The sequence below is a fragment of the Wyeomyia smithii genome, chromosome 2 (genome assembly GCF_029784165.1).
Source record: "Wyeomyia smithii strain HCP4-BCI-WySm-NY-G18 chromosome 2, ASM2978416v1, whole genome shotgun sequence".
Taxonomy (NCBI): domain Eukaryota; kingdom Metazoa; phylum Arthropoda; class Insecta; order Diptera; family Culicidae; genus Wyeomyia; species Wyeomyia smithii.
In genome coordinates, this window is record NC_073695.1 from 80764883 (window position 1) to 80792662 (window position 27780).

Sequence of the window (27780 nt, forward strand, 5' to 3'; positions counted from 1 at the left end):
TCGTTATCGATATTGTTTTTGGCACATTTTGTATGTGTAGGATAAGTACAACGATACACCGTGCCCCAGTGCTGAGTCGAGAAAATTTCTAGCTCGAAAAGATCCTCGACTCGATCGGGAATCGAACCCGGTATCACAACCGTGTGTGGAAGAGCTAGCCGGCCGACATCGCTAACTACAGAGCCACGGGGATGCGTAGCATATGAATATGATAAAACCTCCAACACGCTCCACCGCATTTGAGTTAATTTATATTTTTCAACTATATAAAGAAGTTTAATTTACGACCCCATGAAAACCACAAAAGTCTGTATAAATCTGTATTATTTCCAGAAAATCTGTAATCTGCATATGCAGATATCTGTATGAAAAATACGCAAAAAATCTGTATAGAAGCAGATAAATCTGTATATGTGGCATCACTGAACCACGGTGAGTTCGAATAGGAAATGGTGCCAAAAATATGTCACATACAACCCAGTGCTAAAGCATAGGCGCGTTTAAAGGCCCAAGCATAATGGATACGTTGCGGCTGCGTTTGCGGCAATTTGACAGTTAGTCCATACATTTTTTGTCAAATTAATGTCAACGCAACGCAAACGTATCCATTGTGCTCGGGCCTTAAGGCCTGCGGAAAACACGTTCAACTTTGATTTAAATATTTCGACCAGAATCGTAAATTAGAATATTCCATAAAAATAAGCCAAAAGTGTGAAGAAGAATAACTAAAAGTCAGTTGTCACGTCCTGCCCTAGCGTATACCCAACAACCTCCACCTATGAATACCATTACATTGGCGGAGAATCTTTCCTTCAAAAAATTGAGCCCATCAGCCATCAGTGCTTTCTGCCGGCACTGTCTATGTGCAGTCGCGTGGGGTGCGCAATGACATAAATAAACCGAAATAAATATGGCAGCGCGGCATCGATCGTGCATTTCTAGTGTCCTTTCTACTTTGTCTGTGGCTGTGGTTCAGTGAGGTGAGAATGTGACAGAAGAATACAAATCGGGACTATCGAAACATTAGACAGTGTTTGAAATCGTGCGATTAACGTGGTTTGCTAATATTAGATCGAAAAACATTGCCTGGACGTTGCTGGTGTTTACTATTTCGGCAAGAAAGTTCACGGTAGCCGATTGGGCCTCTGGAAGCTGCGAATTGTCTATGAATGAATCAGCCGTCTCGTGAAGGTGGGAAAGTATCGTAATAATGGAAGGTAAGGCGCCTTCTCTCCTCCCACCAGGGTATGATTGTTTGCTCAAAAAGAAGACAATTCTTTTGTTCAAGGTGCCGTTTCTATCCCTAGAAGAAGAACTGTAGAATAGATTTTCTAGAGCAGTGTCTGTGGCAAACCCGAGAGGTGATGAAAAAGCCTCCATTCAGAGATCATTCACATTTAGATGATAGCACATAGGTATCTATCACCAGACGGATCGATACTAATCGTACGAGAGCACTGAGCAGAAAAAGGTGCATTAGCTTCTCATAAATCTCTATCTAGTTTTCTATTCATGTGCACATCATAGTGTATGGAGGTGCATTCTCGTGTCTTTGAATTAATGTGACTGTTTACCTTTTGAGAAAATTTGATGTTCTATTTAAAATAAACCTACTGCTACTGCTACTACTGTGCTCTCGTACTACTGTGGGTGTTCTAAAATTAACAGACCATGTTCATGTTTGGAGAATCGCTGCTTTCGTTGCGTATGCGGGTGTTGTTGAAGAATTCTAAACAAATCGCTAATATAACGTGAGTTAGGTTGAGATTTATCAAGCATATCTGGTTCCGTTAAACATATATCGTAAGCTCTGTACCGTGACAAATATATACGCATGTATACAAGCGACGGAGAGAAGTTAGGATGGTATGGAAGGATTATTTTAATGCATTGTTTACATGGAACGCGGTTTGAATTTTCGAATATAATATGGGCTTTCCAACTTCACTTCACTGGCCATACTGTTACTATTTTCGTAAAACAACAAGCACTCATGTTCTTTATTAGTGTAAAAGATTTTTCAATTTTTAATTGTTGTTTGCAGACAACAGAACAATAATTTCTATAGACATTAATATTCGATTCAAGTTTAGTGGTTTAAATTGCAGTAGATGTGAAAACAACAAAATACATCAATTATACGAATTAAAATTGTAGTTTACAATTAAATATATAGTGGTCAGACATTTACGGTTTTACATTTTCTTTTACTCAGTAATTTCAGTGGTGTGAAGTTTATTTTAAAAAAGATTTTCAGATTTATAATCCACCACTACCATCAACAAACTTACTATAGACGTTATTTCCGAAGAAAGAAAAATTACATCTCCAAGATTCTCGCTACAAACTACCCTTGTTCTGGCAAAGCACAATTAGATTTTATTTAAAACATTTGGCAATTAGCCAACTGATCAGGATATCGTTCTCATGAGCTATATCACCAAACTGTACGCTTTTCCCATGCTAGAGATTGATTTTAGTCTTCACTTACTGATCACCTAATACACTACTCTTTTTCTCTTTTATTGTTCAGCTGCCGACATGGATGAGATTATTGCAGGGCTCAAAAATGCAACTATAGAGAAAAATCCTGAGCAGGCTCTACCTTTGCTTAAGCGAATAGCCGATACGGAAAACAACCTTAGCGATAAATACGACATAAAATCAGATCTGCTGGAGCTGCTGTCATTGGATAATCAAACTATCTGCGTACAGGTGGCTCGGTGCATTGCGGAAATAGCTAAAACGGAAGTCCAGCGAGATAAGTTTACCAAAGAAGACATTATCCGAAAGCTGGTATCATTTTTGTCGTCCGAAAATGAAAAAAGCAAGCTTGAACTTACCACACAGGTTTGCCGAGCTTTGGGCAACATTTGCTATGCCAATGACGATGCGCGCAACATTATCAAAGCTACTAAGGGGGACGAGATAATTTTTTCGCTTCTAGACTTAGATCTCGATACCGACGAGGAAGACAAGGATCAGTTCGTTCGAGTAAGATGTGGTTTGATTTCAAACTATTTGCTCGGAAGCGATGACATAGCAGAGCGGGCGGTCGAACTTCAAATTATCGGAAAAATTGAGAAGATTCTGGACCGGTGCGTAGCGGATGTTGATAAATACGAGGATCTCCTGCTGAACATGCTCCCCCCATTAAGCATTTTAACCGAACAGATAAGTGATTTGTACTTTGAACCATCACTGAACAAATTGATTGCGCAAATTTTGGCTAAATGTACTAATCCGGATTTGGCCGAATCGTGCCTTGCATTACTTCACTACGAGGCGCAAAACGACGAAGTAAAGCTGTTGCTGGCTGAGGAGGGCCTGTGCGAAACGATATATAAACTGCTGGAAAGGTACAAAACCTTCGCCAATACGGACGAGGCACGAGTGCTGATGAAGCTGGCGTGTGATCTTATTGTACTTATTTTGACGGGAGGTAACTATGAAGATTTGTTTGAAAATTTCTAGTAACGGTTCAGAAGATTAGTTTGATGATGTACAGAAGTAGGTTGGGAGGTAAAAACTGTCACAAATCGATTCTGTTTCCCCAAATGTATAAATATTTGTATCTATAATATGACGTACCGATAAATAAAATGACACTTAAATCAATCAGGTACCATAAATTACGCATCATCAACATGTTCTTTTCTTGACGTAATCCACACAATTTTGACGGTTTCCAAATCGTTTACCTTTATTCAAATTTTGATACATTCCTTACCTTCTAGTGGTTAGTTTCGACTAACTTTCAGCGTTTCAGAGATGTTTTTACTAACCCTGATGCGCTCTGTTCGAAACAAAAAAAATGTTTGAAAGTGGATAAAAAAATTCAATGAAAAAAAAAGGATACTTCTACAGAACATGAACATGTTATTCAGTCGAGCATAATAAAAGGTGTTTTATGATTTGCCTTGCCTCCTTGGAAATTATGGGCCGTATTACAGAGGTTGCGATGAGCAACTCGTCTCATTGGTCGAGTCGAGTCTTCTTGTCTTCTCTAATAGGATTTTCAGAATTTTATCCAAATGCTGTTTGAAAACAATATTGACTAGAATATTAAAAATGGGTTATGAAGTATGTATTACAATTTGACAGTATTATTACAATGATATCAAATCTATCGGTTTCAGATAAATCGATGCATTATTTATATACAACCCCGCTGCTGAAATACATGGAGGACTGGCTCGATTCGTACGACGTTGAGCTTCTGACTACAGGTGTTTTGGCTTTGGGAAATTTCGCTCGCACTGACCGGCACTGTATCTATATGGTGGAAAACGAAATCATGCATAAATTGCTCTGTAAGCTTTGCGTTCCTGATGTTTGGTTTTCGAACAGCTATTATAAACTTTGTCTATCCTTCAGTTATACTGGCGAAAAATAATGGTGTCGACCATCAAATGACGCTGCAGCATGCGCTATTGAGTACTCTAAAAAATCTCGTCATACCAAAACCGAACAAGGCCGCCTTGATTGAAGCTGGTTTGGTAGACATCATTCTACCAATGTTGGAAATTCATCAACCACCGGTTGTGTTTAAGTTACTTGGAACGCTTCGGATGACTGTAGACGGACAGGGTTAAATTTCAATAGAAACATTTCTGTACTCATTTTTACACTAAAATCCATTGCAGAAACCGTAGCACTTGAACTGCTTCAGAACGAAAAACTTATCAAGCAGTTGGTTCATTGGAGTAAGACTTCAGAATTTACAGGAGTGTTGGGTGAATCGCTACGTTTGATGGCTTGGCTTATCAAGCACGCGTACCATGTGAACAATAATCTGTCTGCTGCAGATGACGTCGGTTTGAGAAAGTTTGTTGCAGTCGAAGGTGCCGTCGATAGTATGGTGAGCATGCTGACTTCAACGCACTTGGTAATGCAGAACGAAGCTCTGATAGCCCTTAGTATTTTGTCGACGGTTTTTCACAACAAAACTGCCGATGTTCAGCTAGACACTCTGTTGATACGCGCCGATGTAGGAGCGAAGCTTGCCGAGCAAATTACGTTGAATGGGGAAACGATGACGAAAGAAATAGTGGAAAATTTGCAGACATCTGTTAAACTTCTAAAAGCATCGCCAGAGTGTGCAGAGCATTTGAGGAAACACAACATTGATGAACTATTGAAGTCGATACCTAGTCTGGTAGAATATTGCACACTCTAAGTGCTAAGCTTTTCTTTTTTTTTTCAATTACATTAGGGATCAGTATTGTTCTTTGCATGCAAATGTGCTTAATCAATTTATTTAATTATGTGCATTATTGGTGGGACAAACGTGAGTTACATGTAATTTAGACTACATTTTGATGAAACATCTTGTAATTGTTCGCTGAAGTGTTTTTGCCGAGCGTTGTTTATATAATCCGCGTTCATCAATTGCTGGATGAAAACGATGTGTGGTGCTTCTAAACTATATGAAATTTGCCAACAGAGAAAAGTTAACGTGACATTCTTAACTTAAGGTCAGATTAAGTCTACTTGATAGGCGGAGTTTCCAGTTGTTTTCAATTCAACTAATACGTACTAGTGAGGCGGAGAAAGCAACAGTTATTTTTTTGACACGGAATCAGTCGCGGAAATGTATGCTTTTCTTTAATTATGACAATTTTCAATTGTCGATGTCTTGTGAAAACCGTTCAGCAATAATACTGCGCATCACAACCTGCACACACTTTTAAGAGACTTGCATTTACAATTTTACAAAGACGGTACCAGAGTTCTCGTAACCTGTCGTTCGATATTGCCAGAAATTCAATGTAACTAGATTAAGAGAACAAAATGTACGAGTATTCAATAATAACGATTATAAAAAGGTTGTTATCACTAGGTCCGAAATAGGCGAATGGATTTTGATTACATAACCAGGTCTTATTGAGGGCCCGAGAATTGCCACTAAAAGCATCATTACAGTGAAAAATAATGTCGACCCTACAAAATATGCCTGAAGAATGATTCAATGCGGTTGATCAAATTTAAACCATGAAACCATGCAATATTTATGTAATTATCAGGTAGTTGTTTCCACCTTCATGAATGCTACTACTCAATGGAACAACGCTTGCAATTTATTTGTCTAGTGCGATTTAAGTAGCGTAAATGGATTTTCAAAATCTGAGTTAGACTATCGTTTTTAAACAATTACAATTACGATTGCAATTATTTTGTTTAGTCATTAGATGTTTCCAGAAGCCCACTCGATTAGGCTGTAGTTTTGAAAACTTGAGCACAATTGTGAAACTTAAAGTTTAATTAAATGAATCAATATACATAAACTGAAAACAATCATTGCATTTATTAAATTTTTGCTAAAATAGTAGTGCAACGAGTGAAACGAAACTTAGTAGCAACAATGTTCTCCTTTTCGAAACACACTATTTCAATTAAAAAAAAAAGAATACAAAAACCAAGACTAACTTTTCTCGATATCTCTCTACGCTGTCATACAAACACGACCATTCCGTGGGATTCGATTTGTACGCAGAAGATCACACCGTTTTAACATAAAACAAAAACAAAATACTACATTTCGAACAAAACCATGTTAAAATTCATCTTAAACCGAATAATAAGCAATGTTTTTCATATTAGTCGAATGACAAAATGTTACACAATCAAATTTATTAAACAATTCATGTATTTCATGCGCAACAAAGGAAAAAAAAACAAAATAAGATTGTTATTTACAAGCAAATAATATACCAACTTTAAATTTTCTATTAAACACTAGGGAAAGCACAAAGTTGACCAGTTAAGTGTATTGATTTAGAGAAAAAGATGAGGCTAAGGAGAGGTGAAACATTCTTACGAGAACAGCAACGACCATTTTATGGGAATGCACAGTTACGCGATAAAATCTGTACCAATTAAATAAATGCAAATGACACATCGAATAACATTGGAATATAAGTGACGTTGAAGGATGCTGGTATAGAAAACATGATTCATCCGAAAAATTAAAATCGTTCGCGAACATTAAGTTAGTCGTTTCGATCCTGATATAGAATAATTTAAAAAAATAAACGTTCTATAAATATTGAAACAGGCAGTGTATTATTTATTACTGAAATTGCGTCCAGTCTTTGGAAACTTTCGCCTTAACCCTGGAAAGATAGTCTGCGTCAATTTGACTCCTCGCTTTCATTTTGCTTAATCTATAAAGAAATTTTAAATTTTAATTATTTTTGGTTTTTGTTTCTAATCGATATGTTAACGCCGTAATGACCATTCGTCGATAATTCGCATTTTCAATCACTTGAAAGACGGGAGTCAATTTCACGCATGATTATCCTTTTACGCACATCAAAACATGATTACCTTTTCAGGGTTAATTTTTGGTGAGGTGTGCACTTTTTGAATTTAATTTTTATCAAATTTTTAAATGTAAAATGAAATATTGATTGCTTACAACACATTTGTGATTACTTTTTTTTATTCTTGCCTGCTGCCATAACCGTCATCCTTAATTTCCGATGAGCATAATAAAAGAACGTTCAAATTGATGCGAGTGAGTAAAGGGTAACAGTCTCCGATTTATTCGTACGAGTTTGATTCGAACGTTGACAAACCGTTTTAAATATCAAATCTGGGAATTATGAACGAAAAAATATATTTTAAACTATTTCCTTAGATGTATTGATATACTATTTATGCAAGAATTCTAAAATAATTAAAAAAAAAAACAAACATTATTTTTTAATCTTTTAAAAAAATTCTTGGGTAGTCCCAAGTCTTTTGTTTGACTCATAGACGGCGCTGGTTGATAAGAGAAAAAGGAATACACTAAGGTCGCTTTTTACGCGGTTTTTTTACGCGGATTCCGGAATTTACGGGGTTTTTTTACGCGGATTCCGGAATTTACGCGGATTCCGAAATTTACACGGTTTTTAATGCGGATTCCGGAATTTACGCGAAATCCGGAATTCCAATGGTGGGCACCGCTAACCGAAAATTTAGCGACGCTAATCGCTAAGTCGCTAACCGGAAAATTTAGCTCGATAACCGCTAAACGCTAAGCCCACATTAGCGGAACTTTTGCTAATCGCTAATCGCTAACTTTTAAATATGTAATAGTTATATCGCTATATTTATTGCTCGTGTTTTGTAAGATTTGGACCACTTTGATCTGTTTTGGTTAAACAAACGAAAACAATTACTTTTTAAAGCTATTTACAGTAAGAGGTTCACGAAACGGTATTCATATTTGATTTTGTAAAAACAAGAATAACTAAAGTTATTTAGCTTGCATTGAAAATAGATACTCTTAGGAGTGTTTTCATGAAAACTCAATAATTATCTGAATCGAAAAAGTAGAACCAAAGTTGTCATAATTTCAAGCGCATTGCAATTTACCAAAGTTCTTGGTGTGTCAAAAATTCAATCTAGACCTTGTGCTTGTTCTTCAAAATGCTCCTGTGGCTTGTACGATAACTGGAACTCAATTCTAGGGTAAAAAAACTGACAAAAGTAACTTTCGCAGTAAAGTATGTTCATCTTTCGAAGCAATTTACGTACGCTATCAGCAATTCACAGTTTTTCTAAGTATTTCTATTGTCGCTTCACCACGAAATTTAGCGAATTAGCGATTAGCGTTTCGAAGGCCAAAATTTTAGCGACGCTAACAGTTTCGCTAACCAGCTCAAAAATTAGCGAAATCGCTAAATCGCTAACTTAATTTTAGCGTCGCTAATTAGCGAATTAGCGAATTAGCGGAATGGTGCCCACCACTGCGGAATTCATATTCTTACGTAGATTCCGGAATTTACGCGTTTTTTGTTTACGCGGATTCCGGAATTTACGTGTTTTTTACGCAGACTCTGGAATTTTCGCTCTTTTTTTCACGCGGCACATATCCCCCGCGTAAAAAGCGACTCTAGTGTATGTTTATTTCCAGATATCCATACTCGTATTCTTCTATTTTGCTAAATTTATTGAATAGAACACCACTTATACATTGCATGAGTGGTGTTCTGTTCAGTCAAAAGTTTCCATTTAAGAAAAACGAACGATTTTGCATAACTCAGATTAAACATCCAACTATAGTAAACTTCAATAGCGACGTCTCTCGTGATGTTAAGATTGTCGAAAGTGAGTAAAAAATAATACTATTTACAGACCCAATTGTAATCAAAAAACGATTTTGAGTATTTTAATGTCTTTATTTCGAACTGTGATAAGTAAGGAACACAGTATGTTACTGTTATTACAAACATTTTTGGGTTGTCCGACTTTTCCTAGAAAACCATTCCCCAGAAAATAAAGTGTCGAAGGATTTTCCCCAGAATGAACCATTTTCCAGAATACCAAATCCCAGAATATACTAGTTACCAGAATTCTAAACCCCTGAAAGTACTAGTTACCAGAAAACCGTTTCCTAGAATGCACCAATGCCCAGAAAACTATTCTCCAGCATCACCGTAACCCGAAAAAAAAAACATTAGTATTCAGTTATTATATTGTTAACGTTCTAAATTATTTGACATTTTTAATTAACACTTGCGTACCTGACCCCTCCAGAGCCGAAAATATGAAAATTCTTTTACCTGCCATTCCGAAAGATCCAAACCGAATTTGATCGAACCTTTTTCAAGGGATCACAAATTTATCATAGTTTTTGGGACAGTAGGGGACATTTGTTCCGGATTTATCGAGGGGAACGGTGGGGTAAGTACCCTTCAAGAGAGGCGGACGAATGGGCGGCCCACGACACCACACGGCCGGACGCCCCGGAGTGCGTTGAGGCAGAAGCGCCGGCAGGCCCACGGCGTGACAACCGCGCGAAGCGGGAGCACGACCGCAGACCCGCGACCCGGCAGCCCCGTAGCCCGAGTCATCCCAGTCTTCAGAGCCAATCCTTATCCCGAAGTTACGGATCTAATTCGCCGACTTCCCTTACCTACATTGATCTATCGACTAGAGACTCTAAACCTTGGAGACCTGCTGCGGATTCGGTACAAGCTGATGAGAGTTTGCATGCTCCAGTCTTCGATTTTCAAGGTCCAAGAAGAGAATATCGAAACAGCAATTAATACCATGCTCTACTAGCCTGACCAACCATAGCTCTCTATGAAAGACTTCCATGGCTAGTATGACTGTAAACAGAAAAGAAAACTCTTCCGATATCTCTTGTTGGCTTCTCGAAGGAAAGGATTCATGTTGCCATGATTACAAAGACGCTACCGTTTCCGGTGTGCACGCCAATGCAAACGTATACTCAAGCTCCGGAATTATAACCAGATTCATCAACCAACATAACCAACATCAACCCAGAAAAAGGAACGAACATCTACAGAGGTAATTTCTGCAGGGGGGCTGCTCCCCATGTGAACTAGATTAACCGAATTAAGATAAAAAGGAGTATTTTAGATTTTTGGTCAAGGAGCCACAGAAATCAATTCGCTACTGTGTTTTTGTGGTCGACTTGTGATATTCCTTCAGTCAGAAAAGATTACTGAAAGTTCTCTGATTTTATGACTAGGGCCTGGTGTCAAGCGCTTACTTATTTACTCCATGAAAGAACAAATGTATTAGTTGACAATAAGTTGATTCAAATGATAGAATCGTTAACACAAAACTTTTCAGCCTCTCAGCTCGATTTTCATTTTTCTATGATTAAGCACATATACGTTTCAGATATACAAAAACTCAGTTTTAACAGATTTTCCATGTTAAAAAAATTAAAAATGGATATTTCTTCGATTCAGGATAAGTTTTTTGGAAAACGGCATTTTCTAGGAAATAGTTTTCTGGGCATTGGTTCATTCCGGAAAATAACTTTCTGGGGATTAGTACTTTCTGGGTAGCAGTTTTCTGGATATTGGTACATTCTGGGATTTTGTTTTCTGGGGAAAAAGCTTCGGCGTTTTATTTTCTGGGGAATAGTTTTCAAGGAATTGTTATACAATCACATTTTTGTGTCATTTATGTAGTGTTAATGCATTTATGTTTGAATCTTATTTAACGTAACGAGAACGTTTAAATTACAGCATACATTAAAAGTTCGGTATGTATTAGATCAGTCAAATAAAAACAGCAAAAGCAGTTGTAGATTATTTTTGCAAAAATAAATTAGTTCGTCGTGCCTCGACTAGCTCAGACATAACTATCATAGTCAAAATGTTTTTATAAACTATCAATACGTCGTAGAGTTTTTTGCGTATTGATCCGATAGAACCTTTCAATGAACTGCTCTAAAGCGATAATTTTGGCTGCCACATTGGCTCTCGGTTCACAAACCACTTGTATTAATTTTTCCTTCACGAACTAATTTAATTTTTCGTCATATAACTTACATTTTAAGTTTAGTAAAGCGGGCAATGTATGCAGTTTGCGAGGATGCAAAAATGAACGGGAATAGAAGGTGTGACTTTTAGGCTTAGAAAATTTTTTCCCTCGTCCAGACGGGACTCGAACCCGCAATCTCCGTTGTCTCCGGCAAGGTGTTTTGGCCAATCAAACTACCGGGAAAGGTATAAATAGTTCTAAACCAAAGTCGATATAAACTCCCACCGGGCAGTGTGTGCAGTTCATCGTTGGCGTACTGAGATACGGGAACACAATAGTAGAGGGTGATTCGACTTTGGTTTAGAACAATTTATACCTTTCCCAGTAGTTTAATTGGCCAAAACACCTTGCCGGAGACAACGGAGATTGTGGGTTCGAGTCCCGTCTGGACGAGGGAAAATTTTTTCTAAGCCTAAAAGTCACACCTTCTATTCCCGTTCATTTTCGCATCCTCGCAAACTGCATACATTGCCCGCTTTACTAAACTTAAAATGTAAGTTATATGATAAAAAATGAAATTAGTTCGTAAAGTAAATTTAGCCAACGGAGCTCTTCCGTGATACGCGTTCGGAGTCTAGCCAGCAACTGACGTGTCTCATCGCTTGCGCCACTGTAGATATAATAATTCGTTATACACTGTGTGCGTGAAGAGATCACTCTCTCAGTTACAAAAATAAACTCCCACCGGGCAGTGTGTGCAGTTCATCGTTAGCGTGCTGAGATACGGGAACACAATAGTAGAGGGTGATTTGACTTTGGTTTAGAACTATTTATACCTTTCCCAGTAGTTTAATTGGCCAAAACACCTTGCCGGAGACAACGGAGATTGCGGGTTCGAGTCTCGTCTGGACGAGGGAAAATTTTTTCTAAGCCTAAAAGTCACACCTTCTATTCCCGTTCATTTTCGCATCCTCGCAAACTGCATACATTGCCCGCTTTACACTTGTATTAATGTTTCATAATGCTGCGTGGGGATAGGTGGCTGTAGTTTCTCCATAACCAATCTTAGTTTTAATTTGATTTTATCGCATATATCACAAATAGAATCAAAATGTAGTGAAATCATCAGCCTTAGATTCTCAGACGCAGAATATACTCGGAACATAGGTCCATATGATACGGTGATCTGCTCGCCTCTGGCTATAATTGTATTCAGAGATTTTTCGAAAATTGCTTCCCCTGAACAATTTGCTCGATGGCCTATAGACCACTCTGGTTCGCAACGGCTCATATGATTAAGCCATTAAGTCTGCATTTGATTACAATCGTTTACGTTTTCGAATATCTGTTTCTACAGGCAATCCTCGAATCCCCTTTTTAGCAGACGGGATTCGAATGCAACAACTACCAGGTTATGGCCGAAGCATGGTTGCTGATCGAAACTTCAAAACTGGTGATATTATTTTACAGGAAAAGTTTATGTTTGCCGTTGCAAACGATGAAATGAAGTATCTATTGTGCGATTATTGTTCTTGTACCACGCACAGTTTGCTTCCTTGTCCAAAATACGTTTCAGTGATGTTCTGCAGTCAGGACTGTCTCCAGAAGGGCTGGCAGTTTGCACATCGCTTTGAATGTGGGATTTCTGCGAAACTTCAGCATCTATCGCTAATAGCTGTACGATTGGCTCCTCGAATGTTTTTTCACGCTCTCACACTTTTTGACGACAATGTTGAGCGCATGATGGAATTTTGTAAAACTAATGTCAGAAACGGAAGCAATCCCTTGAATTTTGACTTTACGAACTACGATCCGATTGAGGAATTCAAACTCTTACAAAAAATGTATATTCCTAATGACCGCGGTGGTGACGCAAGTACTATGAGAGATAGGCATCATATGTTTCACGCGGTTGTTTTCTACTCAGTCTACATGCAGCATCCATTGTCAAATCCATTTTCGCTACAGAAGAACAAGAATTATTCATGATCCGTTGCATGCAAGACTACTTTAGTTCTATAAAACATCTTATCACGGATTCGGCTAGCTATATTAATCATATTTTCACCATCGGGTCCATTTTTGACGTTGGACTAACGTCTATATCGAAGTTAGGCACCTGAATTTGAAAATCTAGTAATTCCGCCGGGGAAAACCAGGGAAAAGTGGTCAGGTTTTGAGCGCTTATATATCAGTCATTTCTTTTCAGAATTTCGAGGTTTTGGCATCAACCGATCAGAAATTCTTTTACGGTTGAATTTATGTAACAAAAATAACCTATTGTTCGAGATACACTATTGAAAAATTGATAAATCACATCGATTGTCTAAATCATACCGAGCAACCAATCACCACCTCTCTTCACAAGCACAGTCGACACTAACGGATACAACCGATCTGACTTTGTAAACAGTCTCACAGCTTTCAACCAATAACGAGCTCGCTTTCGGTAGCTGCAACAGGTGTTTCAACACCGTTTTAAAATGCTTCTTTTATCATTACCACTGAACAGATTCTAAACACCAATGGCTTGATTGGTATGGGAAATATTGCGCAAGATTGTCATATAATAATTTAAATATGTTTTCGATACTAAACTAGTTAAAAGTTGTGTTAAAAGTCGTGCACATTCAACCAATCACAAGCTCGCTTCTTGTTTGCTCGCGGATGGATTTTTGCTTTGGGCTATATAATAGCCTGTGTCGTCTCATAGCAGTCATCAGTTAACAAGTGAAAGGCCACCAGGCCGGTCTTGTATAATCAGCAGCGGTGGCTGATTCCAGCGGCCAAACTGAGCTGCAGCAGAACCAGAGCGGTGGTATCAGGCAGCAGCGGCGGAGGTAGTGGGAAGCTGCATTTCTTTATTCAGTTCGGTGCTCCTTCGATCTGAGTTGGACCCCACCAGCGGTAATCCAATTCAGATATCGTTGGGTGAAAACGTTGGGTGTATGTGCAGTGTGCACATATAGCGTATGTGCATCTGTATTGCTATGACATTTGCGATGATAGGGATGGCGCTGTTGCGTGTGTATGGCTAGCTATAGCGTGTGTAAGACACTAGCATGTGTAGCATATTATGGCTATTGCGTGTATATCTTTAGCGTGTGTACGGATAGTTATAGCTTGTGTGTGGATAGCTGCTGCGTGTGTAATGATTAGTAATAGCGTATGTATGGATAGTAATAGCACATGGTTGGATAGCTTATGCGTGTGTATAGATAGTTGTATCGGATGTATGGAAAGGAATAGCGTGTGTATGGATAGCTATAGCTACAGCGTGTGTATGAATAGTTTTAACGCGTGTTTAGATAGTTATAGCATGTGTGTGAATAACTATAGCGGGTGTTTATCGAAGATTATTATTGTCATTGAAAATATTAAAACGTCTTAACGAACACAGTTGTGAATTTGATTTTACAGCAGCGATTTTAACTTCTTCAGCCAGTCTTTATTCATCGAGGAAAAATTACTACCTATGAATGATCAACACTTATTTACTAGAAATTTGATTTAGATCAAAACGGGTTCTTTTGAGTATCATAAGTTATTGGTAAAAAGAGTTGCAAGTTTTCTCAATGAGCATTCATTAAATTTTCGTTTTTGTTTCTCGGTGCGCGGTTTTGATTTTGTTTCTCGCACACAGAGAAAGAAACAAACTTGTCGCTATCGTGAAAAATAACAAAACAATTAGAAATGCTCTAAATCACAACTGAAGAAGTTAAGATATTTTCCTGTCACTCGCCCAAACCTTGATAACAACTACCGAAAAACGTGTGATTGAGCTCTTGCTATATTGAGTTATTGAACCAAACTTTTTTTTTTTTTCAAATACATGAAGTTATATGCTGGGCTGGAACTAACCTAGCATGAGTTTTATCGATTAAATGTCAAACAATTTTCAAATTTAAAATTTTCGGTTGAATCGTTCTGGGCTCCAATTTCAGATAGTTTCGTAAAGTTTGCTTTTTGCTTAGATAGGAAAATTTTACCAATTCGCTCAATTAAATGATTGTCTTGGTAGTGCAGCAAACAAAGGGTTGATTCGAATATGTATGAAATGACAGCGATTTAATAAAAGATATCCATTCTTTTAGTATATATTATTATTTATAACGTTTTAACGTCTCAGCATCCAGAAATGCACTGTTAGATAAAATTGCAGCAAATACTAGAGTTGCAATTCTCTCTATTATTTGTTTTAATGGAATATAAGAATACCGTAGTCCAACGTCATGCGGTCGTGTCTTGAATACCACCCTCCTACTTTTAATCATTCGTGTGATCCTAACACGTTTGCGATATATTGTGCCGGTCAAACGAAGCACATCGTGAATCGCCCTATAGCCAGAGGCGAGCAGATCACCGTATCATATGGACCTATGTTCCGAGTATATTCTGCGTCTGAGAATCTAAGGCTGATGATGTCACTACATTTTGATTGTATTTGTGATATATGCGATAAAAACAAATTAAAACTAAGATTGGTTATGGAGAAACTACAGCCACCTATCCCCACGCAGCATTATGAAACATTAATACAAGTGTAAAGCGGGCAATGTATGCAGTTTGCGAGGATGCGAAAATGAACGGGAATAGAAGGTGTGACATTTAGGCTTAGAAAATTTTTTCCCTCGTCCAGACGAGACTCGAACCCGCAATCTCCATTGTCTCCGGCAAGGTGTTTTGGCCAATTAAACTACTGGGAAAGGTATAAATAGTTCTAAACCAAAGTCGAATCACCCTCTACTATTGTGTTTCCGTATCTCAGCACGCCAACGATGAACTGCACACACTGCCCGGTGGGAGTTTATTTTTGTAACTGAGAGAGTGATCTCTTCACGCACACAGTGTATAACGACTTATTATATGTACAGTGGCGCAAGCGATGAGACACGTCAGTTGCTGGCTAGATTCCGAACGCGTATCACGGAAGAGCTCCGTTGGCTAAATTTACTTTACGAACTAATTTCATTTTTTGTCATATAACTTACATTTTAAGTTTAGTAAAGCGGGCAATGTATGCATAGATATATATATATATATATATATATATATATATATATATATATATATATATATATATATATATATATATATATATATATATATATATATATATATATATATATATATATATATATATATATATATATATATATATATATATATATATATATATATATATATATATATATATATATATATATATATATATATATATATATATATATATATGCCATGGCCTCACTGCTTCGGCATAGACTACCATGGGACCAGATAGGCGACCACTCCAGTATGGATAAGGATTGCGGCTGGAAGGGGGACCCACTTAACAAAAATGAACAGTAATAATGAAGATCAACAATTGGGCGCAGATGGGTTGAAAAACCCGTTTGCACGAGGAGGCATCCAGAGGTCTCCGCCGAGAAAGGCGGAGATGGATGCAGTAAAGGACGCCTGCGAAGACGGCAAAGGCAGTACGCCTACCGGATCGACGCAAGACATCGCAGTGGCTGGTCCACTGTTGATAAAGGCGGTCGGAAGACAGCGAGACACGCTACCGAAGGTAGTAGCGCTGTCGGAGCAGCTCGATGCCATAATCGAGTTTGCGAAAAGTCGCACCAACACGACGAAGTACCTGAAGCAGGCTCTCTACATGCTTCGGTCCTCCGTCGATGCTGCGAAGAAGGAGCACGCCGAGCTCAAGGCAAGAGCGGTGGCTGCAGAGAAGAATGCAACGGAGGTGACCGGAAGGGCGACGAAGTCGGTCCAAACGGACACCTGCATGTTTGCAGCGGTTTGCGCCTCCGGGTCAGCCGCAAAAAGAGCAAGGCAGTCTCCGGGGGAAGCCCCCGAGAACAGCAAGAAACGGTTGGTTGTGCTAAGCCCGCGAGATAGCACACCAACGGCCTCCAAGTCCGCCGAAAAGTCTGCCGAAGTGGCAGCTACGGGAAACCCTTGGGTTACCGTGGGAGGAAGGAAGCACCAAAAAGACAGCAAGCGCAACGACGAGAAGGCGACAAATCGTCCAAAAATGGGAAAGAAGGCGCGAAGCAGGGGCGACGCCCTCATACTCAAGACGGAGGGGTCCAAGTACTCCGAAGTCTTGAAGAAAATGAGAGGCGAAACCCAGCTCAAAGATCTGGGAGCGGATGTGCGGACCATCCGTCGTTCTCGCACCGGCGAGATGATCCTTGAGCTCCGTAAGGATGCTAAAAACAAGGGCGCTGCCTACAAGACGGTAGCCGAGCAGGTCCTCGGGAAAGATGTGCAAATTCGGGCACTCACCTCAGAGGTGACTCTCCAGCTCAAAAACCTGGATGAAATCACCGAGAGGTGCGATATTGCACAGGCCCTCTAGGAGAAGTGCGGAGTGGAAGTAGCCACTGAGGTAATTTGCCTCCGAAAGGGTCCAGCGGGGACCCAGGTGGCCACTTTCCGGCTTGCATCGGCCGATGCAACTCTGGCCCTGAAGACAGCCAAACTTAAGGTTGGCTGGTCAGTATGTCCCCTGAGCATACTCCAGCAGCCGGACGTTTGCTTCAGGTGTTTCGAGGGAGGACACAAGTCCTGGACCTGCAAGGGGCCCGATAGGAGCCAGTTATGTAGGCGTTGTGGTGGTGCTGGCCATAAAGCTAAAGACTGCGGGGAGCCTCCCAAGTGCTTGGTATGTACTGGAAAACGGGACGCCAAGCACTTTATGGGAGGCCCACGGTGCCCAGCCGGTAAGGCGGCCACGAAACCACGGGCGTGAGGGTGACACAATTGAACCTGAACCATTGCTATGCGGCACAGCAGCTGCTATACCAAGCAGCGTCTGAGTCGCGGTCGGACATCGCAATCGTATCGGACCCCTACTGCATTCCTCCCGGAAACGGTAATTGGGTTGCAGATAAGTCCAGTACGGCGGCCATATGCACGACCAGCAAGTTCCCGGTTCAGGAGGTTGTGTCAATCTCAAATGAAGGATACGCGGTTGCCAAGGTGGACGGAGTGTTCTACTGCAGTTGTTATGCTCCGCCGCGTTGGTCTATCGAAAGGTTCACCCAGATGGTCGATTTGTTATCTATGGAGCTGACGGGACTAACACGCTTAGTAGTGGCGGGCGACTTCAACGCTTGGGCTGTTGAGTGGGGAAGCCGCCGCACGAACCGGAGGGGTCAGATCTTGTTGGAAGCTTTGGCAAAGCTCAACCTAGATCTGGTCAACGTTGAAACCAAGTGTACATTCAGCAGAAATGGTGCGGAGTCGATCATCGACGTGACGTTCTCCAGCCCAGGACTGATCGTGAACTGGAGGGTAGACGATGGCTACACCTATAGTGACCACCAGTCGGTCTGCTATAGCGTAGTCCAGAACGTGAGGCGGCAGGCGACGGGTAGAGCCAATACTCCGACCGTCCGCGGGTGGAAGACATCGCATTTCGATGCCGAGGTATTTGCAGAAGCAATGAGAAGAGAGCGCGAGGGGGGCAGTTGGCTCCGCCCGAGTGCTGACCAATTAGTTGCCACATTATCGCGGGCGTGCGACGCCACCATGCCTAGGACCCGCCAACCTAGGAATGGTAAGTCACCGGTATACTGGTGGACCAACGCGATAGCGGACCTCCGTAGCGCGTGCCTCCGTGCAAGACGGATGTTGCAACGTGCACGTACCGATGCACAGAGGGTAGAGCGCCGTGTAGTATTCGGATCTGCAAGATCGGCGCTTAAAAGTGCGATAAAGGCGAGCAAAAGGGCCTGCTTCGATAGGCTATGCGCGAGTGCCAATACGAATCCGTGGGGCAACGCCTACAGAGTCGTAATGGCGAAGACCAAAGGCGTGTTGGCGCCTGCAGAGCGATCACCAGCGATGCTGGAGCGTATCATCGAGGGACTCTTTCCACGACACGAGCCAAATCCTTGGCCTCCGGTTGCTGAGTCTCACGTCCGACGTTCCAGTATCTCAGACACAGACCAGGGATGGTCGGCCAACCTGCCGGGCTTCCAATCCGTGAGAGACGGCAGCCGTGCAGAGGTTGTGGAGGAGGTAAGGGTTACGAATGAGGAACTCATCGTGATCGCCAACTCCCTAAAGGTGAGCAAGGCACCGGGACCGGATGGAATCCCGAACTTGGCCATCAGGACGGCCATGAAAGTGGCCCCCGATCTATTTCGAGCAGTCATGCAGAAGTGCCTGGATGACTGCCTCTTTCCGGACAGGTGGAAGCGACAGAGATTGGTGCTGTTGCCGAAGGCTGGGAAACCGCCAGGGGACCCATCGGCATACAGACCTATCTGTCTGCTGGACACTACGGGCAAGGTGCTTGAGAGGATTATCCTCAACAGACTGGTGAAGTACACAGAGGGTGTAAACGGTCTGGCAAGTAACCAGTTCGGCTTCCGGAAAGGTAGATCCACGCTGGATGCTATTCTCTCTGTCACCAAGACGGCAGAGGTAGCACTCCAGCGTAAGAGTTGGGGCATTCGCTATTGCGCAATCGTCACGCTTGACGTGAAGAATGCATTCAATAGCGCCAGTTGGGACTCCATAGCGCTCGCGCTTAGGAGCATCCACGTACCGGTGTCGTTGTACAAGATTTTGGAAAATTATTTCCAGAATCGGGTACTAGTTTACAACACGGAGGAGGGTCAGAAGTGCGTCCCAATCACCGCAGGGGTACCGCAAGGTTCCATCCTGGGCCCGGTGTTGTGGAATGTCATGTATGACGGGGTGTTGAAACTAAAGTTCCCTGTAGGGGTTGTGATCGTCGGTTTCGCAGACGACATCACGCTAGAGGTCTACGGCGAGTCGATCGAAGAGGTCGAGTTGACGGCCGCGCACTGCATACGCAAGGTCGAAGACTGGATGCACTCTAGGAAACTGGAGTTAGCGCACCATAAAACGGAGGTTACGGTTGTGAACAACCGCAAATTAGAGCAACAGGCGGTGGTCAGAGTCGGTGACTGCACCATTACCTCAAGGCATTCCTTGAAGCTCTTGGGGGTTATGGTTGACGATAAGCTCACATTTAAGAGTCACGTCGACTATGCCTGTAAGAGGGCTTCAACGGCCGCTGCAGGACTATCTCGAATGATGTCCAATAGCTCAGCGGTATATGGCAGCAAGCGTAAACTTCTTGCCAGCGTGGTTTCGTCCATACTTAGGTATGGTGGGCCAGCGTGGTCCAAAGCGTTAGGTACCAACAGTCATCGTCGAAAACTGGAAAGTACCTACAGGCTCATGTGCCTGAGGGTTGTGAGCGCGTACCGTACAGTGTCATACGACGCAATCTGCGTCCTGTCCGGCATGATGCCTATCAGCATAGCCATTAAGGAGGACGTAGAATGCTTCGATCAACGTGACACAAGGGGTATACGAGGCACCAGAAGGTCATTCTCGATGATCAGATGGCAGCAGGAATGGTCCAATTCCGCAAAGGGTAGATGGACGCATCGACTTATCCCGGACGTATCCGGATGGGTCGGGAGGCGCCATGGAGAAGTTAACTTCCACTTGACACAGATTCTGTCAGGTCATGGTTGCTTCAGGCAGTATCTACACAGATTCGGGCATGCGGGGTCCCCCATGTGTCCCGAGTGCGCGGATGCGGAAGAAACTGCTGAGCATGTCTTCTTCGTGTGCCCTCGTTTTGTGCATGCGCGGAGCGACATGATGGTAGTGAGCGGGCCAGACACCACTCCGGACAACCTAGTTCGGAGGATGTGTAAAGACCCAAACATTTGGAGGGCGGTTTGTACAGCCGCCTCTCAAATAGTTTTAGAATTGCAAAACAGGCGACAGGTTGACCACCGACACGCCAGTGTTAGCTAACGGCCAGTCTCCAGGTTAGTTAGCTAAGTTAGCAAAGAGATCTATAGAACCAAGAGGGTGCACAGAGCACAAAAGCCGCTCCCCGAAGCAATACCTAGCGGTGGTCCCGGGGAGTATTATGGGCTGGAGACTGGAGGGGTTTTAGTGGGTCCGGTCACTGATTCAAACCAACCCCACACTCCCTGAGGTTGGTCACCTCAGGGGTTTGGATGCAAATTTCCCCTCCACCTGAAACAAACAAAAAAAAAATATATATATATATATATATATATATATATATATATATATAAATATATATATATATATATATATATATATATATATATATATATATATATATATATATATATATATATATATATATATATATATATATATATATATATATATATATATATATATATATATATATATATATATATATATATATATATATATATATATATATATATATATATATATATATATATATATATATATATATATATATATATATATATATATACATATATTCACTGGAATCCTCGAATCGTTTCGGAACAGAGTGGTCTATGTACACAAACCCGGTAAATCGTATAAAATGGCTAGTGCCACATGTTATATGATACATATAGCATGTCACATGTAAGATGTCACGTGTTACATTACATGTAACACAAGATATTACATAATATTTTACATGTTACATTTTTCGTGTTACATGACGTGTAACATGTTACATATCACGTGTGACATGTACAAAACAAGTGGCATGTTCCTCATCACATGTAATATGCTACATGTTACGTGTTGCTTGATAGTATTACATCGATTTATGTACATAGACCACTCTGTTCCGAAACAAAACGGCCATTCTGTTTCGGACGAATTTTCAACACGGAATAAATCAGCTTTAAAATTCGATTTTCCGAAATTTTCTTAATCTCCTAACTTCAGCTTCTTGAGTAGATGCGGTTTATGCAAAAAACTCATTTTAGAAAAAAAATGGTCTTTAGACCACTCTGTTCTCTGCAACGGTTCATATATGTACAGCCCAGACTTCTGAAAGATAGTTCAAAACCCTATAATATAATACTTTATAATATAAATCCTAATGCAAATTAAATCTTTTCAAAAATCTGGACTGCACTTCATTTCTCTTTTCAAAAGTTTTTCTATGAGATGTTCAGGATAGTTGTGATTTTTTACTAGTTCTATATTTGTGAGAGCATTTTCGTAATCCCTCAATTCAACATGTACAGCCGATCTAAAAAATTATTTGATGCATTTGGAAAAAATCCCTAAATATTAACTAAGTACATACCTGTTGGCGTAACCAATAGCCAGCATTGAATCTGTTTCTGACCAGCAGATACTCTCGTTGTATTTCTTCAGAGCTACCTGGTAACTTTTCATAAGGTACAGTCTGTTTCCTTCTTGACGAATTTAACTAGCTTTTTGATCATTTTTTTGCTTTTCCGGGAAATTGATGAACGGTCCATGTTTCAACACGTAATCGCGACAAGCAGCTGCGTCATTACCGATTTTCCTGTCTGCCAGTGATAAAAATTCAATAGTATAACAACTTAACGGTTTTTTGAGATTCCTTCTTTGAAACTCCGATGGCGTGATGAAAATATCGTTAAGATCCATTTTTTTCTTTTTACTATGATATTTTATATGGAATAGATCCAATAATTGCAACTGCGTCTACGCATATATGTATTGCACAAGCAATTGTCAGCAGCAGCAGCAGCACAATGCGGAAAACGCATGCACCAACGTATTTTTTGTACAGAGTTGCCAAACTTGCCATAGAGCCAGATACATACGTAACACTCAGGAAGAAATCTTCCAAAAAAGTTGGTGCAAAATGAACTACTCGAATGGTACCACACTCTGAATAAAATCACTGTTTGAGTAGTTTTTGAAGACAGTGTACCTTCGCAGCCCTGCATTTGTCTCGTTCCTACTCGAAAAATGCTGCATTGATTTTGTAAATAACTTTTTGACAGTTCCTTATGGGATTTTCTTTGGGGCTCGATAAAGCCGAGAAAAAGGAAATTCATATTGTTCATTATTTATCGAGCAGTTTGACAAAACAAGGTACGGAGTACTGTGGGGCAGCGTGTATCAGAGAAAAAAACGCCAGTGTTACGTATGTCTTATGTATGTGGTAAGATACTATTTGTAAGCAAATCACATAGTTCGCGTAGAAATAAATTAACTTCCAAGCCAGCGAAAGAAAATAAACATTTCGCAATCAGGGCAGGGATTTGTTTGCCTCATTTTCGATCCGACTTACATAGTGTAAAGTGCACCAATACATGCACGATTGGAGCGGTCTATTATTTGTCGAGCAGTTGGACAGGACGAGGCACGGAGTACTATGGTGCAACGTGTACCAGAAATAACGCCAGTGTTACGTATGTCTTATGTATGTGGTACCATACTCTGAATAAAATCACTCTTTGAGTAGTTTATAAAGGCGGTGTACCTGCGCTGCCCTGCATTTGTCTCGTTCCCACTCGAAAAATGCTGCATTAAATTTATAAAGAACTCTTTGACAGTTCCTCATGGGATTTTCTTTGGGGCTCGATAAAGCCGAGAAAAATAAAATTTATTTTATTTATTATTTGTCGAGCAGTTGAACAGGAAGGAGTATTCGCGACTACGAAGGTGCTGATATTTGTTTGGTTTTTGCATGAGAAAAAGAAGGAAGGAAATATTTTTGCTTTTGTCATCACACACATTTTATCAATTTCATATGAGAGTTCGCCCAGGTGCGAACAGCCTTAAAAATCTCTTTCAACTTCGTAGTCGCGAATGGAGTGCTGTGGAGCAACCTGCACCAGAGAAAAACGCCAGTGTTACGTATATCTTATGTATGTCATGGTACCATTCGAGTAGTTGATTTCGTACCAACTTTTTTGAAAGATTTCTTCCTGAGTGTTACGTATGTCTTATGCGAAAGCGATGTTTATTCTTCATTTAAAAATCGAAGGACAATGATATAAAATTTAATAAAAAATATGTTTTGCTCCGAAAACTACACTCTTTCAGCTGATATATAATAATCAGAAATCCGTGAATAGCTAAACAACCCAATTACTAAAGACCCAAGCCCAATGGATACGTTTGCGTTGCGTTGACGTTAATTTGACAGAAAATGTACGGGCCAACTATCAAATTGCCGCAAACGCAGTCGCAACGTATCTATTGTGTTTGGGCCTTAATTTCTTCTTTTACTCCAATGGGTCAGTAGTGATCTACAAAGGAAAAAAACGACATTGTGATTTACGACGCAAATAAGGGAGAAAATAACTAATAAAGGAATTATGGCTGCTACCTTGGATAGGTTAATAAGAAATCACTCCAGCAATGGTCAGTGCTTGATACCTAAAAACAAAAAACAATATCGCACGCTTAGCCTTGGGGCTAACAGCGATCTCGATCAACTAGATTAGTTGAGAGAATTCGTTATCGATATTGTTTTTGGCACATTTTGCATGTGTAGGATAAGTACAACGATACACCGTGCCCCAGTGCTGAGTCGAGAAAATTTCTAGCTCGAAAAGATCCTCGACTCGATCGGGAATCGAACCCGATACCACAACCGTGTGGGAGAGCTAGCCGACCGACATCGCTAACCACAGAACCACGGGGACCTATATATATTAATAAAGTATACTTGAAACCGTGAGGTCTGGTATCGATACAATGACAATTGGGTTGTTTAGCTATTCACGGATTTCCGATTTTCATGTATCATCTGAAAGAGTGTAGTTTTCTGAGCAAAACGTGATTTTAAAAAATTTTGTATCATTAACCTTCGAATTTTAAATCAAGAATAAAAACTCGCTCTAAATCGCTACAATGACAGTTAGTAAATGAGCAAACTACGTACCTATTTAATCGAAACGTGTTATGCATGTGCGCCACCTGGTTAATTTTCGAAGAACTAACTAAAAAGTGTCATAGACTTGTTTTCTTGCTGTTGTGCATTTGACCGGGTGTTTTTTTTCGATTTTTATTGAGTTTTACGGTCGGTGATTTGCTCTAACATGAAGTCATCGGAAAGTAAACGAATTTTCCATTCTACTGGTATGTAATTCTAGTGTTGTAGGATATCGCATTTATAATAACTCTTCATTTTTGCTTTAGCTCATTGCGGTTATGTTTATCTTTGCAGGAGAAATCGCGGTGACAAAAGCGGTGAACATTACATTAGGGGATATTTTGGACTACATAGGAGATTCCATTAGGCCGCTTCGAGAAGGACAACCTGTTTTTGAATCAGGTCATGTTGTGTGCATCGGTTATACAAATGAAAGTGATTCCATGATTGATATTTGTGGATTTGTGCTCCAAAGTTTCCATGCAGGAGACGTTCCTCATGAAGTTAAACAGCATATTGGCTACGATTTCCGTCATTGGATTCTTCGATGTGTATGCAAAGCGGGTACCGCTAGATGTAAACATATTGTCGCCTGTTTGCTTCATCTCGCTAAGTAATATTTCTACATACTTGATAATTACTAAGAGTTAATCTAAATCGCTATTTCCAGCACTCGCTTTGTAGAATATTTAACATGTACCAGCTCTCGCCAAGCATGGGAAATTAGTAAAAGCGAGAAAACTGATTTATGGAAAGCCAAAGTTGTCAGGAATCTTTGCTGTGCCAGGAAGCATTCGCAACTTGCGGTGATTGATCTTGGCAACATGAGGGAATTGCTCAAACAAGGCTTTGATCGTATTATGGATGGTAAGTTTCAAATTATTTTAGGATGGTACTGAAGTAGTTGAAACATGACTACCTATTTTAATTTTTACAGCTTCACCCGATTCCGCTGTCAAGAAACACATCACCGGAAGAGAGCAAACATGTTATAGATTTCCAATAGGACCACTACAAACAAATAATTTGGACAAGTTTTTGACAAACTATGAGCTTCGTGATTTAATTCTAATTTCGGATGAACATCCTACGCATCCAATAGATATAAAATTTGTTTCAGATGGCCATAAAATGTTTTATAAAAAACATATAGTCAAAACCTTATCAGAAATTGTAGGGATTTGTATAGATACCAAGTTGCAAGATAATAGCAGCTGGAGGTTACATCGATCAATAAGAATAACTGGAAGTTCTTGTTATCAGTTATATACTTATTACAAAAACAAAAACGCAGATTGGACAAAAAAGATACAGTTATACCTATGTCCCAAATGTTTGCATACAAAAGCTATTCAGTATGGTAAACAGGTAGAACAGTTAGCATTAGATTGTTATATGAGGAAACGTAACCCTTTGATCAAAAGGTGCGGTTTTGTGATAAGTTTTATAGAACCATGGATAGGTGTAAGCCTTGATGGTGTAGATCCTATGAATGGAGTACTGCTCGAGATAAAATGTCCATTGCTTGAAGCTGACCATAATATAGAATGGGTAATGAACGAATGTAAAACCACAAAAACATATTTACGTAGAACAAACTCAGGGCTTCAGCTGAATAGGAATCATAAATATTTTGCACAAGTACAGCTTGCTATGTATGTGTTGTAACTGGTCCGCCTGCCTGCACCCCGGTGCTAAGTGGGTGGCTTAAGCGCCACTCTCATGCGAGAGACCACCCACCACGATTAACGATTGCCCGACCTGAGACCTTTGGGAGAAGGTTCCTTTTTTTTTATCCCTATCCTAGGGAGGGGAAGCAAGTTGGCAGACTCAAAACTCTCGCTGTACTCCGCATACACCTGCGTAGGAAAACCTGACTGACGCGACGACTTCGGCGTCCTAACACACGATTTTTGATCTCACCGATACTACACAAGGGGGTTTTCTCATCCCTGGCAAAGCCTTAACTTCCCACTCGACTGCCTATCAGCGAATTGGGAGTTGCCTTGGCTGATATCGGAGTCAGCCTCTCCAGTAAATTCATGAAAAAAATAAGAAAGTAAACGAACCGAACAGCATGAAAAAACCTAACCGAGAACTGTGATAAAGCGCATCAAAACATCTTAATTTCGCCAAATGATAACTATAATTCTATTTGCTTTTCAAACCATGATGTAACATTTATTCCATCTTGTCTCCTGGCACATAACTATTTCTCTATTCCCTTTCCTCTATATCATTCTAGCTAGCTCTTATCACGTGCCCCGTGCGGTTTCAATTCCACCCACGATTGGGGGTAGGGGGTAAGCGGTGGGCAAACTCGCTTGCTTCTCACCCTCGTTTAATTATGGAGACATTCAGTATCGCATGCGCATGGATAAATCAAAAACAAGCTACTCACTCAATACCCGGGGTTTACTTGAGAATGTTTTCTGAGGGCGGCATCGCCGCTCGCTGCGTCCTGTCGTCGATTAGTCCGATCCGCCCACGCGGATCCCTTTTCCTCTGCTGCTCGTCGCTTTATTCCTTCACGGTTGTCGTTGGCTGCAGTGGCCGATCCCTGATGGGCCTATAGGTGGTTGTTCCGGGCACGGGGTGTCGTTGGCCCTCTTCCGGTCTTTTGGCTAGCCGGATCTCTGTCCGACTGTCGGTGGGTTGACGGTTGCTGGCGATGTGGTTGGGTGTCACTAGTGCGCCGTGCTGATTATAGCTCTTGGGTTTTAAAAAACACCGAGAATTTCTACCTTCTGAGCACGATGGGGTTCACGTCTTTCCACACGGGCACAACCTGACTATCTGTTCGAACTTGATTCCTATCACGACCGATCTATGAAAACCACTCCTACCTCTACCAC

At 40.7% G+C, this 27780-nt stretch overlaps 1 protein-coding gene and 1 pseudogene across 3 annotated transcripts; both read left to right on the top strand.

Moving 5' to 3' along the window:
* The first annotated feature begins 884 nt into the window (after nucleotides 1–884).
* LOC129723968 (GTPase-GDP dissociation stimulator vimar) lies at nucleotides 885–7054 on the top strand. Of its 3 annotated transcripts, none has more exons than XM_055678486.1 (5): nucleotides 885–1217; nucleotides 2534–3442; nucleotides 4140–4313; nucleotides 4378–4590; nucleotides 4647–7054. In XM_055678486.1, exons 1-5 carry the CDS (start codon nucleotides 1211–1213, stop codon nucleotides 5177–5179), a joined length of 1836 nt encoding a protein of 611 aa, XP_055534461.1. In that variant the 5' UTR covers nucleotides 885–1210; the 3' UTR covers nucleotides 5180–7054. The 3 variants fall into 3 exon arrangements, with proteins under 3 accessions (XP_055534461.1, XP_055534463.1, XP_055534462.1); XM_055678488.1 differs by lacking the exon at nucleotides 885–1217 and adding an exon at nucleotides 1392–1415; XM_055678487.1 differs by lacking the exon at nucleotides 885–1217 and adding an exon at nucleotides 1607–1751.
* A 5472-nt stretch (nucleotides 7055–12526) lies between these two features.
* Nucleotides 12527–27232, top strand: LOC129719713 (SET and MYND domain-containing protein 4-like; annotated as a pseudogene).
* Nucleotides 27233–27780: the final 548 nt, after the last annotated feature.